Source organism: Macaca fascicularis, chromosome 6, assembly GCF_037993035.2.
Source record: "Macaca fascicularis isolate 582-1 chromosome 6, T2T-MFA8v1.1".
Lineage (NCBI taxonomy): Eukaryota > Metazoa > Chordata > Mammalia > Primates > Cercopithecidae > Macaca > Macaca fascicularis.
This window is the reverse complement of record NC_088380.1, coordinates 82224879-82239769: the sequence shown is the minus strand read 5'-3', so window position 1 is coordinate 82239769 and position 14891 is coordinate 82224879. Positions and strand designations below refer to the sequence as shown.

Genomic DNA, 14891 nt, shown 5'->3' with positions numbered 1-14891 from the left:
GCTTTCATTGTACAATAGCAGAATTGAGTAGTTACATCAGAGATGGTATATGACTGGTAAAACTTAAAATATTTACTGTCTGGCCCTTTATGTTTGTTGACTCCTGTCTCAAGGTAATTTTCTGGATGCTTAAAAAAAAAAAAGAAAAGAAAAAAGAGATAGGGTCTCACCCAGGCTGAGTGCAGTGGTGTAATCATAGCTCACTGCAGCCTTGAACTCCTGGGCTCAAACAATCCTCCTGCCTCAGCCTTCTGAGTAGCTAGGACTATAGGTGCACACCATCATGCCCAGCTAATTTTTTAAAAAATATATTTTTTATAGAGACTGGGTCTCACTATGTTGTGCACAGGCTGGTCTTGAACTCCTGGCCTTAAGCAATCCTCTTGCCTTGGCCTCACAAAGTGCTCAATTATAGGCATGATCCACCTTGCTCAGCCTCTGGATGCTTTTAAGATTTTTCTCATTGTTTCTTGTTTTCAGCAGTTTGACTATGCTGTACCTGGTGTAGTTTTATGTTTGTCCTTTTTTTCTAAGATTTTTAAATATGTGGGTTTATGTCTTTCATAGGTTCAGAACAATTCTTAACCATTATCTCTTGAAATACTGCTTTTGTTTCATACTCTCTCTTTTCTCTTTGGGACTCTAATTAGAGGTATGTTAGAAATTTTAACTTTATCTCATATGCCTCTGATGCTCTTCTATTTTTTCCATTCTTTTATTTCTCTGTGCTTCAATTTGTATATTTTCTCTTGACCTGCCTTGAAGTTCAATAATCCTTTTTTTCTCCTATTTCCAGTTTGCCATTATACCTATCTAATGAGTTCTTAATTTCAGATACTGTATTTTCCAGTTCTGAATGTCCATTTGATTGTTTTGTATGGATTCTACTTCTTGTTGATTTCTGTATTGTTTCATCTGTTTTGTCTGTCTTTTCTACATTTTCCTGACCCTATTAGTTGTAATTATTTTAAAATCCCTGTGTGATAACTGGTATCTGAGTCACTCATGGATCGGCTCCTGTTTTTTTTTTTTTTTCTTTTTTGGGTGGGGGTAATTTCTTCCTGTTTTTAGTATGTCTTGTAAGTTTTGATCAGATGCTAAGTATTTAGGATAAAAATGATTGTTGAAGCTTTGGGTGATAGCTTCTTCCATACAAGGCTGGGTTTTTGTTTTTGTTTTTTTTTCCAGCCGAGCAAATAGAATGTAAGCAGATCATTCTGATCTTGTCAAAGCTCAGTTTTAGACTTGTTAAGGTCTTGTTTATGGAACTTCTTACGCTCCTCGGGCATCTTCCTTAGCACTCTTTGTGGCCCTTCAGTAATCTTAATGGAAAGTCCAAAGTCCAGGGCACTCACCAAATCCTGTCTTCTGAGGACAGACTTGATTTCTAGCTTCTCTTCCCAATAATGTGTGGTTGCTGAAATCTCTGCTTAGGTATTTCACCTCCCAGCTGCTGTTTTTTGCTGTGTTTCCTGGAATCTTGCCTTAAGAATTGTAGCCAGCATTTTGCACACAGATTTTTGTGTACCTTATCTCTGGTTCCCTCCTCTGTAATTTTGTCCTTCAAGTATCAGTCACTCTGGCAGCCCTGGACTTCAACATTTGTCTTCTCAAGTTATTAAGACTATGACTTCTCCTTGAGTTCTATTCTCCCACATGGCAATTTGGGAAATGTACTGGGGGAAAAAGCTGGTGTGAATGAGGAGCTCTTTTTAAAAAATTTTTTTCCCTTGAGAGAGACAGGGTCTTACTCTGTCACCCAGGCCGCAGAGCAGTGGCATCATCACGGTTCATTGCAGCCTCACCCTCTTGTGCTCAAGATTCTCCCACTGTGTCTTCTGAGCGCTGGGATTATAGGCGCATGCCACCACACCTGGCTCCTTTTTGTATTTTTAGTAGACATGGGATTTCACCATGTTGCCCAGGCTGGTCTCAAACTCCTGAGCTCAAGCTATCCACTAGCCTTGGCGTCCCAAACTGCTGGGATTATATTAATAGGTGTGAGCCACTTGTCCTGGCCTAGGAGCTCACTTTTTGTGCTTCTCTTCTTTCAAGGATCATGGCCCCTTAAGAGTACTTGTATGTGTGTATACGTATATGCACACATATACACACATATATGTGTGTATATATGTATGTATTTCAGCTTTTATAGTTATTTTCTGCGTCAGGTTTAGTTTTTTATAAGCTACAGTGTCATGGACAGATATGGAAGTTCCTACAGTATATTCTGAATGTAGCAGCCAGAATGATCCTGTTAAACAATAGATCATGACTCTCCTCTGTTCAAAACCTGCAGTTCTTTATTTATTCAGAGTTAACACCAAAAACCTTTAGAGTTATTTGACCTGCTTGTATTCTTTCACCTGAGTGCTTATCCTCCCTGCCCCACTTTGCTCCCCATGATATCTGCATAACTAACTCTTATTTGAAAATCTTTGTTCAGATGTCACTTTACTCAAACCATTCTATTAAAATTGCCTCCTTCTTTCCTTTCTGTATCCTCTTGCTCTGTATTTTTTTCCCCTATGTCACCCCATGATTTAAAAATGTCTTATGTATTATGTTTCTTGGTTCTTTTACTTAATAGAATGAAATCCCTATGAGGGCAAGGGTTTTTCCTATCATTTTTGTTCGTTGCTGTGTCGCAAATGCGAATGGAGAACCAGATGAGAATAGAGCTTCAGAAACTAAAGGAGGAGGGAATTTCAAGATGGAAGAGTAGTGGTCATATGTATCAGATGTCAACAGAAAGAGCCAAACTTTGTAAAATAATTGAAGAGGTTTATTCTGAGCCAAATATGAGTAACCATGACCTCAAGAGATCCTGAGAACATGTGCCCAAGGTGGTTGGGTTACAGCTTGATTTTATATGTTTTAAGGAGACATATGACATCGGTTAGTACATGTGAGGTATACATTGGCTCCGTTGGGAAAGGCATGACAGCTTGAAGCAGGGGGCTTACAGGTTATAGGTGGATTTAAAGATTGTCTGATTGGCAATTAGTTGAAAGAGTTAAGCTCTTATCGAAAAACCTGGGATCAAGAGAAAGGTGTGGCTGGGTTAGGATAAAGGACTGTAGAGACCAAGGTTCTTAGGAAGTCTCTTAGGTGGCTGCCCTTAGAGACAGTAGATGGCAAGTGTTTCTTATTCAGATCTTTAAAAGGTGCTGGACTCCCAGTTAATCTCTTTAGAATTGTTAGAGCCTGGAAGGGGAAACTGTGTTAATAGAGATTCTTTACAGATGCAGATTTTTTTCCACAAAAGGCTGCTTTGCAGGGCTGGTTCAAAAATATGGCAAAGAAGCATATTTTGGAGTAAAATATTTTGATTGCCTTCTTTATATGTCATGTGACGTTATGCTAGAGTCAGGTTGGAAAGTAAACCACATTATATGGGGTTAAATTAAAACCCATCTGATGAGAATTTATGGTTTGTAGGGCATGACTCCTCATGCCTCTTAGGAATTTGGGCAAGAGAGAAAAACGGTCAGTTTAGTCCTCACAAGTACAGAGGAATAATCTGAAACTATTCATGAGATTTTACCTTGGATTTTTAAATTAAGAGGTTATTTGTTACCCTGTATGACAGACATTTTAAATTAAGGGTAAATGAGATTACCAAGAGTTGAGGAAGTGTCTGTAGGCTTTTTTCTTTTTAATCTTGTGAACAGTATAGGAGGAATATTCATATTTATTTGGATAATTTATGATTCTGACTTTTAGAAAGTTTGTTTTTCGTTTTTTGAGATGCAGTTTCAGTCTTGTTGCCCAGGCTGGAGTGCAATGGCACCATCTCAGCTCACTGCAACCTCCGCCTCCCGGGTTCAAGCAGTTCTCCTGCCTCAGCCTCCCAAATAGCTGGGATTACAGGCATGTGCCACCATGTCTGGCTAATTTTGTATTTTTAGTAGAGATGGGGTTTCTCCAGGTTGGTCAGGCTGGTCTCAAACTCCCAACCTCAGGTGATCCTCCCACCTCAGCCCCTCAAAGTGCTGGGATTACAGGCGTGAGCTACTGTGCCCAGCCTAGAAAGTTAATAGATGAGTGAGGAGGTAAAGACACTAGCAATGGAGTTTTTTGTTTCTATTCACTGTTGCATTTATTAAGTGGATGCTTTGTGCCAAAAGTTTTCCTGCTGTATTACCTCATGATTTTAAAATTTCTTACTTATTATGTTTGCTGTTTCTTTTACTTAATAGAATGAAATCCCCGTGGGGGCAAGGGTTTTTCTGTCATTTTTGTTCATTGCTGTGTCACAAATGCGAATGGAGAACCAGATGAGAATAGAGCTACAGAATCTAAAGGAGGAGGGAATTTCAAGATGGAAGAGTAGTGGTCATGTGTGTCAGATGTCAACAGAAAGAGCCAAAGTTCTGAGCACTCTCCAGCTTAGATCCTAAGTGAACTGGAAATGTTCCTAAGCCTTAATGTTTTGCACAAAAACATTATGAGGGCCACTCCCTTTGGCTACATAGCACTGGGAAATGGTAAGTTCTGACTCTGTTTCCAGCGTTTTTTCCTGCACATCCATTCATATTTGCAGTGCACCACTTTGATAGTAGCATCTTTTATTGGAGTGGTTCTCTATGCTTAAAGAGGTACCTGTGTTTTGGAAATTTTTGGCAGGACTCCATAAAGGTCCAACCTTTTATACATCCTTTTTTGGGTATGTATCTCTGATTGGAAATTGCTATTCCTTATCAGTTTTCCAGTCCATCATTCCTGGATGTAAGTTTTAGGTGTTGCTTTCTATGGTACACAAATTTTGTGTACCATAATTTTGAGGAAAAAGAAGGTAACTTTGTAGTGTGGGGCTCTCAAATGGTAAAGGTTCTTTCTTTTTTCTTTTTAAAATTTCCAGTCCAATATAGATGGATACTTCTACAAAATACAATAAAAAATAAATTACTAGAAAAATAAAATGGACCAGGCATGGTGGCTCGTGCCTGTAATCATAGCACTTTGGGAGGCTGAGGTTGGCAGATGATCTGAGGTCAGGAGTTCGAGATAATCCTGGCCAACATGATGAAACGCCATCTCTACTTAAAATACACAATTAGCCGGCTGTGGTGATGCACACCTGTAATCCCAGCTACTCAGGAGGCTGAGGTAGGAGAATCACTTGAATCCAGGAGGCAGAGGTTGCGTGAGTCAAGATCACACTACTGCACTCCAGCCTGGTCGACAAACAAAAACATAATAAAATTAAAGAAAAATAAAATGAAAAAGGCACACAAAATAAAATACAAGCCCCCCACTTTTTAAATTAGATTCAATAAACATAAAATTACATTGTCAAATTGTTCCATCACGTTTCTCAATGTGCTTATTCTGAATTTTGGTACCTATCTCCTCATGGTTTAGTAACACAAATTTGTGAATTGGTAATGATTCTTGGACCAGACTTTCTCAGATGATACTTTGAGTAGCACTGATATAGTGTACAGTACTACATAGTCTTAATTTTCCCCTTAATTTATGTTGTCTTTAGAAAGAGTAGAAGGTTTTAATGAGTTATGGATTATAGATTTATTAAAAAGAGAGGTAATTTACACTACATAAAAACCCTAACACTTCCCTAGTTCTTATATATAACCGGTAAACTTTATTTTTCAGTTATAGTTACTAGTTCATTCTGGGGCTAAAATAAGAATGACTTTCCTGGTAATAGTAAGATTTGCCTTAACCCTTCAGTTATATATTCTCTGTCCTTTGAAACTTAAAACTGGCCTATTTTGAACATGAAAGGAAAAGTTATACCATTTAACACCACAAGATGTCACTTATGTAAAAATAAAGTTGGTATCCTAATACTCAAAGCTAGAAAGCCACAGGTAACTAGGTAAGTGAAGACACAGGTAAATTAAAAATGTATATATTTGAAACAACTATTGGTTTGCAGCAAAGAGTTGAGGAAAATATTGCTAATTCAGCATTATTTTGACTCAAATATTGATATTTAGCAAAACAATTGGTATCTAAGATTTATGCAGTAATACATGTTAACCGGTCATATTTGAATCTACGTAATGAAGAAGGTAGACCTAAAAGAACTTAATAAAAGTTAATATATTTTGAAGGTAAAGTAGGTGTTACGGTATTAACTTTTCTAAATCTTTACTGTTCTGGTGACAGGCAAAGAGGAATTTAGGAAGAAACATGTAATTTATATCAGAATTTTAAATAGATCCTTACGACATATGTGAGAAGTTCAACATTACATCAGGCTGAAACAGTGCCTAGGATTTTTCTTGTCTCTTCTCTGAACCTCAGAGTTATTAGTTTCTCTGCCTGTGTTAATGCAGTATTTGTTGTTGAAGACTAGCTTTTCTGTTAAACATGAAGAGCAAAACCTTTAGCTTTAATATTGAGATTCCGTTTTCTTGTTTTTAGTTCCAGAGAGCAGGTGCTTGTTCTGGGCACTCTGGGAATTTGGGCTTTAGATGAGCAAACCAAGTTTCCATTAGTTTGTGAGTAAGACTATGCCTGGAATTAGATGTTGGGCTGTTCTAAAAATTGACACTTCATTCCTCTTCATTGGTCACTTCTCTCTCCAGATAAAACTGGTAGAGGAGAATAATGGGACACTTTTGGGGAACAGAAAAGGGGAACAAGCAGGAGAAAATTATTTTCTTCGTTTTTTGTCATGTATGTGTGTGACCACATTTCCTTTCTATTTAGTTCCTATCTAATTCTTTTTTTTTCTTACCTAACTTCAGTAAGATTTTTTTAAAGATTTCTTTTAGGGTTTAGGATTTTCATTATAAAAGTATACATAGTCATTAAGTAAATAGGAAAATACAGCAAAAAGCAAAAGAACAAAATACAGTCACATATATGGTTAATTTCTCTCCCTTTTCTGTTACCTGTGAAATGTGAAAGAGCCTGAAAAGTTTTATGCAGGGATCCTAAATTCCTTAAGGTGAACATTTATAGTATGTTTAATAGTCGTATGTTCTCCGAGACAGTTTTTATAACTGCCTCTACTGTTTAAATATTTTCAAGCTGTATTTTTAATTAGGAAGAAGTAGGTGTTTTAATTATTTAATTGCATTTTGTCTTCACTAGTGGTCACCATTGCATTTAATTTTATCAGCTGTTTGGAAAGTAAGGCTCATTTTTTTTTCATAATAAATTTCATTGCCTTTATTCCTTTTGAAAAAAATGTGCTTAGCTTTTACTTTTTTTTTTTTCTTGCAATGACAGTTTGTAATATTTAACGCTTGTATTAGTTTGCTAGGGCTGCCATAACAAAATGCCACAGACTGGGTGGCTTAATCAGCAGAAATTAATTTTCTCACAATTAGTGCCTGGGAGTACAAGATTAAGGTGTTGGCGGGTTTGGTTTCTGATGAGGCCTCTCTCCCTGGCCTGCAGATGGCGACCTTCTTGCTGCAGTTACTTAACATTGCCCATGATATTATTTCTAATTCTTATGAAAATGATGTATTTTAAGCTACCTATTATAAAAATCAAAGTATGGATTTTTTTCCTTCTCTTTTGTAATAGGAATGAAGATCTAAAGCAAATGTTAGAGAGCAACAAAGACTCTGCTAAATTGGATGCTATGAAGCGGATTGTTGGGGTAGGTAAAATACTTGTTTACTTCAATTTTGGAAAAATGGACAAGCAGTGGTTATACTATATTAAATATATATATTAAATAATATGTTAAATACCAAGTCTAATATTCTATTTGCTGTTAATATTAACTTAGAATTTCCTGTCTAAAAATGTTAAACAAAAAGGTACATTATTGAAGTATCAAAAATCAAGAAACTTAGGTTTTAATTTTATCTTTTCTTTGTTTTAATTTCCCTGTATCTAATTTCAAGGTATTTCTACTATGAGAATGAGGTATTAGTCATTTTGAAGACAAAAGAAGATGATATACAAGCCTATTTTGACCTCCTACAAAGAGGGATACTAAAGAATGATTTTTTGTCCTTTCACAGCCTAAATGTTGTGAGCATACTTTCATCTGTTTTTCAAATTCTCTTACTACCAATAGAAAAACTTTATTCAGTTTAGAAGCCTAGAACTTCTAATAAATATTATTAAATATAAGAGCATTCACCAGTGTTCAGCTGTAAAACAAAACATAAACAATTGATTAATAAGTTATGAGGATTCTATTGCCAGAGAACTAAGGATATAATATAGTTCCTTAATTATTTTTAATTTTTTAATTTTAATTTTTTATTTTTCCAGGGTTTTAGTTGTATATACCATCTTTAGTAAAATAGGTTTGCAATTTGTGTTGCACTCTCTAGATCTCATTTGTTTTTCCACATTCACAGAGAAACTTGCTTAATTCTAGTGACTATCTGATGCTAAGGAGTTTTGCTTTTGTTTCAGTGGAATCAAATTCATAAAACCGATTTTTCTTATTAATACTATTTCTCATCACCATTGCTGATCTTATTTTCCACTTAATTTTATATAATAAGGTCAAAATTGAATACATTTGCATAATTGCATAAATAAACTACTGTAATAAGGCTATGACACAACTAAAACAATACTGTTTTCCAGCAGGCAGTGCCATCATATGAGAGCTTCAGATCTCTCTTCCTTTCTTGATATATTAAAGTCCAAATTACATTTAAGAAAGATGGTTAACAGGTATTAGCATGCTCTGTTAAAAAGTGAGGTGGTATGATAATGAAATATATTAAAGTCAAGAACTAATTGTATCTGTAGGACATCTATAATTGACTTGATCCGTGCTTTCATGTTTATGCTATTTGGCAGTGTAGGGGCAATTTTGAGGATTCCATTGTAAATTTTTGATTTGTTAATGTTATGCTTTATACATAAGAGGATTTATGGGCAGGCAGTTCTTGCTTTGCATGGCTTTTGTACACATGAATTTCAATTACTACAGTTTAGTTAAGTAACACCAATCCCCTAACAATATGGTTCAAATTTCATTTACCATGGTATATTAATTGTGTACTTGGATAATGTACAAACTTGACTGCTAGCTCTTCATTCTACAAATAACTATATAAATTACAGACATGTATCATGATCCATGACCAATCATGTCACTTCTTTCAAAATCTGTCAGTGATTGGTCACTGTGCATCTGTTACTCAGTTTATGCACAGACAACAAAGCATGTAGTTGTGTTGCCTCTTTGTCTCCCAGCAAGAAACACATGTGACATTTTACAGAAATGAATAATTGAAAGAGGCATTTGCCCAACAAACTGAAAGTACAGCAAAGAAATGAAAAGTGATAACATGTAATGAAAATCAGGTAGAATATAAATGAAGTTATACAGAAATAGCTGGCTGTGGAACTATTGACATTACAAGTTTTTAAGAGACTCTGAATTTATAGCTGGAGGAGCTTGGTAAAGGTGAGATTTTCAACCAGCATAAATGATGAAAGTGATTTTGTTGAAGAAAATGAAGCTGTCTCAGAGGAAGTTCTGCCGGCAGAAGACCTCACATTCATTAAAGGAACTCTAGGAGATAGTTGAGAACATTGAAAATGCAAAGGATAAAATGTTGGAAGCTGATCCAGACTTAGAAAGGAGCTTGATAATTTACTGAGGAATACAAAAGATACTTCCTCAGTATAATGAGTTAAACACTGATAAGAGAACAAACTCTGTTCAAACTACTCTTGATAAGTTAATTTTCTTTGCTTTTTTTTTTTTTTTTTTTTTTTTTAAGAGATAGGGTCTTTTTCTGTTGTCCAGGCTGGAGTACAGTGGTACAGTCATAACTCACTGTAGCCTTGAACTCCTGAGCTCAAGCGTTCCTCCCACCTCAGCCTTCTGAGTAGCAGGGACTACAGATGTGTACCACTATGCCCAGCTAATTTTTTTATTTTTATATTTTGTAGATACAGAGTCTTGCTATATTGTCCAGGCTGGTGTAGAACTCTTAGTTTTATGTGATCTTCCCACCTCAACCTTTCAAAGTGCTGGAATTACAGATGTGAGCCAGTGTGCCTGGCCAAGTTAATTTTCAATTTTTCTAACGTTTTAAGTTATAGTATACTAAATATTGATTTTTGTGTTTTCACTTTCCCATAAATTTATAACTGACAGTAAAAGAGTTAATGTTTTGACAGAAATTTTAAATAGTATCCAGGGATTTAGTGAAATAAATTACCTTAATGGGATGTAAGAGCCATAGTTTAAAGAAATAAATAAGGGCAGTCCCTGCTTTTCTTGGTAGTGCAGGTCTATGCCCTGCAGGAATGCAAGCTGAAACCATGGAAAGAAATCTTCTTTTTTTTTTTTTTTTTTTTTTTTGAGACACAGTGTCATTCTGTCGCCCTGGCTGGAGTGCAGTGGCACGATCTCGGCTCACTGCAACCTCCTGCAACCTCTGCCTCCCAGGTTCATGCCATTCTCCTGCCTCAGCCTCCCGAGTAGCTGATACTACAGATGTCCGCCACCACGCCCAGCTAATTTTTTGTATTTTTTAGTAGAGAAGGGGTTTCACCATGTTAGTCAGGATGGTCTCGATCTCCTGACATCATGATCCTCCCGCCTTGGCCTCCCAAAGTGCTGGGATTACAGGCGTGAGCCACCGTGCCCCACTGGAAAGAAATCTTAATAAGCCAATTGGAAAAGTTACAGTTGATCTATGATGTTTAAAATTTTTGTCAAAATAAGAAAATTAGCTGGGTATGGTGGTACATTGTTTTGAGTTAATGACTGTAATAAATAGTTTGGTATAAATCTTTCCAGACTGACCGTTTATCCCTTCTTTCCCTTTCTTCCTTCAATAACAATGCTTTGGTTCTATGTATGCTTTAAAGGATTCAACTTGGGGCTGTTGCTTGCATCTTTTTAAAAATTATTGGGTTGGAAATTGTTTAAAAGATCAAGATTTTTCTGCAGTGTTGGTGTGCATCAGGATGAATTCCTGGTTATTGGGCCTGAGGTTTTACTGGTGATGTGACACCTATAGAACTTTAGTGGTTTTTCTATCAGTTTTGCTCCAGTGTAGTCTCTGGGATACAAAATAAGGGTCAGTTAACTTTCTGTATCTCTATTTATTCTTGGCTGTTGATTCTTAAGAGTTACAGTTGGGTCTGAAATCCTTTGAAACCTTTTCTGTCCGTTTTTGTTACCTGTGAATTAGCTAGCATCTGAATTTTATCTCATCTTTATTGCTTTAAAGAATGACCAGTGGAAATTAAAAATTAAACATAATTTCATCCTTTTCAAAAAACTAGATTTAAAAATTATGTGAATTTTTGGATCTAGATTATTATTCAATACAGTCATGCATCACTTAGAGTCATGCATGACAGGGACGCTTTCTGAGAAATGCATCCTTAGGCGGTTTGTTGTGTGAACATCATAGAGTGTACTTACAAAAACCTAGTATACTTACACAAGCTTACTACACACTTAGGCTATATGACATAGTCTATTCTTCCTAGGCTGTAAATCTGTACAGCATGTTACTGTACTGAATACTGTAGGCAATTGTAACAAAATGGTAAGTATTTGTATATCTAAACGTAGAAAGTTACAGTAAAGATACAGTATCATAATCTTATAATAAGATTGTATATGTGGCCCCTCCTTGACCAAAACATGTGGCACATGACTGTAATTTAAAAATAACACAAAATTCAATCAGTGTAACATACCACATTAACAGAAGGAAAGGGGAAAATCCCTCACAATCATCTCAATTTATGCAGAGAAATATGTGACAAAATTTAATACACCTTGATGATAAAAGTACTCAACAAACTAGGAATAGGAGGAAACTACCGTAGCCTATCTGTTAAAGAGCAGGTGTGGAAAACCCAAAACTAGCATCATACTCAGTAGTGAAAGACTGAAATCTTTTACTCCAAGATGAGAAACAAGGATGCTTGCTTTTACCACTTCTATGCAACACAGTATTGGAAATTTTAGCCAGAACAATCAGGCAAGAAAAAGAAATAAAAGGCATCCAAATGGAAAAGGAAGAAGTAAAATTATTTTTATTCGCATCATCTTATATGTAGAAAACCCTAAAGATTCCACAAAAAACGGTTACAACCAATACGCAAATTTACCCAAGTTGCAGGATAGAAAAGCAACGCACCAAAATCACTTGCATTTCTATACATTAACAATGAAGAATTTGAAAAGAAAATTAAACAAATATTCATTTATATTAGCCTCAAAAGGAATAAAATATTCAGGAATAAGCTTAACCAAGGAGATGAAAGGCTTGTACACTGAAACATTACTGAGAAGAATTAAAGAAGACAGAAATAAATGGAAAGACATCTATGTTTCTGGGTTGGAAGACTAATATTGTTAAGATGTCAAAATGATCTGTATATTCAATGCAATTCCTATCAAAATTCCAATGATATGTTTGGCAAAAATAGAAAAAAACTTCATCCTAAAATTTATATAGAATCCCATGAGTCCCCAAATAGCCAAAACAACCTTGAAAAGGAGAAAAATTGACTGGGTACAGTGGCTCATGTATGTAATCCCAGCACTTTGGGAAGCCAAGGCAGGAGGATCATTTGAGCCCAGGAGTTTTAGACCAGCGTAGACAACATGGCAAGACCTTGTCTCTGCAAAACTAATAATAAGAAAAAATTACTGCCTGTGCCTGTGGTCCCAGCTGCTTGGGAGGCTGAGGTTGTGGTATTGCTTGGAGTGAGCTGTGTTCATGCCACTGCACTCCAGCCTGGGCAACAGAGCGAGACCCCATCTCAAAACCCTGTCTCAAAAAAAGAAAAACAAAGCAAAACAAAACAAAATTGAATGTCTTATACTTCCTGATTTCAAAACCTATAGCAAAGCATAGTAATGAAGACATTGTAGTACTGGAATAAAGACAGACAATGTATAGTCCAATGGAACACAATAGGGAGCTCAGAAATCAACCCTGACATAATGGTCAAATGATTTTTGATAATGATACAAGATCAATTGGGAAAGGACAATCTTTTCAGGAAATAATGTTGGGGAAACTGGATTATCTATATGCAAGAAAATGGTGTTGAATTTCTTTCTATATCACACCATAGATAGAAATAAATAAAAATGGATCAAAGACCTAAATGTGAGAGCTAAAACTATAAAACTGTTAGAAGAAAGCTTAGAGAAAAAGCTTTATGACATTTGATTTGGCAAAGGGTTCTTAGATACAACACTAAAACATGAGCAGTAAAAAAAAAAAAAAGTAGATTATTTGGATTTTATCAAAATTAAAACTTGTGTGCATCATAGGACACTGTCAACAAAATGAAAAGGCAACCTGTAGAATACAAGAAAATATTTGCAAATCATATATCTGATAAAGGTATGATATCCAGAATATATAAAGAACTCCCACAACTCGACCATTAAAAACCGACCAGATGGCTGGGTGTGGTGGCTCACGCCTGTAATCCCAGCACTTTGGGAGGCTGAGGTGGGCGAATGACTTGAGGTTAGGAGTTTGAGACAAGCCTGGCCATCACGGTGGTCTCTACTAAAAAGACAAATCCTGTCTCTACTAAAAATACAAAAATTAGTCAGGTGTGTTGGTGGGCGCTTGTAATCCCAGCTGCTTGGGAGGCTGAGACAGGAGAACTGCTTGAATCCAGGAGGCAGAGGTTGCAGTGATCCAAGATTGCGCCACTGCACTCCAGCCTGGGTGGCAGAGCGAGACTGTGTCTCAAAAAACAACAACCGGTGGCTCATGCCTGTAATCCCAGCACTTTTGGGAGGCTGAGGAGGGCAGATCACGTGAGGTCAGGAGTTTGAGACCAGCCTGGCCACCATGGTGAAACCTCGTCTCTTTTAAAAATACAAAACTTAGCTGGGCATGGTGGCGGGCGCCTGTAATCCCAGCTACTTGAGGGACTGAGGCAGGAGAATTGCTTGAACCCGAAAGGCAGAGGTTGCAGTGAGCCTAGGTCACGCCATTGCACTGCAGCCTGGGTGACAAGAACGAAACTCTGTCTCAGAAAGAAAAAAAAACCAACAAAAACAACAACAAAAAAAAACCGACCAAATGAAAAAATGGGTAAAAGACCGGAATAGACATTTCTCCAGAGAAGATATACAGATGGCCAATAATTACAGAGAAAGATGCACAGCAGGCCGGGCGCGGTGGCTCAAGCCTGTAATCCCAGCACTTTGGGAGGCCGAGGCGGGCGGATCACAAGGTCAGGAGATCGAGACCACAGTGAAACCCCGTCTCTACTAAAAATACAAAAAAATTAGCCGGGCGCGGTGGCGGGCGCCTGTAGTCCCAGCTACTCAGGAGGCTGAGGCAGGAGAATGGCGGGAACCCGGGAGGCGGAGCTTGCAGTGAGCCGAGATCGCGCCACTGCACTCCAGCCTGGGCAACAGCGTGAGACTCCGTCTCAAAAAAAAAAAAGAAAGATGCACAGCATCATTAATTATTAGGAAAATGGAAATCAAAACCATAGTGAGATCACTCTCCACCATTAGGATGATTATTATCAAGAAAACAAAATTGTAAGTGTTGGTGAGGGTAGAGAAATAAGAATGCTTATGCATTGCTGGTGGAAATGTAAAATGGTGCAGTTACTGTGGAAAACAGTATGGTGGTTCCTTAAAAAATTAAAAATGGAATTATCAGATAATTCACCATTGGTATAAGCCATTTTAACTGGGGTGAGATGATAATTCGTTATAGATGATAACTCATTATAGTTTAGATTTGCATTTCTTTGATGATCAGTGATGTTCGGCATCTTTTCATATGCCTGTTTGCCAATTGCATGTCTTCTTTTGAGTAACGTCTTTTCAGATCTTTTGCCCCCTTTTTATCATTTGATCAAATCTTACCCGTTTTTAGATTATTAGACTTTTTCCTATAGAATTGTTTGAGCTCCTTATATATTCTGCTTTTAAATCTCTTGTGAGATGGATAGTTTGCAAA

At 36.8% G+C, this 14891-nt stretch overlaps 1 protein-coding gene across 5 annotated transcripts in view; it reads left to right on the top strand.

Moving 5' to 3' along the window:
• AP3B1 (adaptor related protein complex 3 subunit beta 1) overlaps window positions 1–14891 on the top strand; it is a 297879-nt gene that overhangs the window by 23827 nt on the left and 259161 nt on the right. For all 5 annotated transcript variants that reach the window (XM_073993667.1, XM_045393910.2, XM_045393911.3 and 2 more), the window contains exon 2: window positions 7513–7588. Coding sequence is in view for 4 of the 5 variants with exons in the window: in XM_045393910.2 (XP_045249845.2) it covers window positions 7513–7588 (76 nt within the window). In the remaining variant the exon portion in view is untranslated. The remainder of the gene's footprint in view (window positions 1–7512; window positions 7589–14891) is intronic.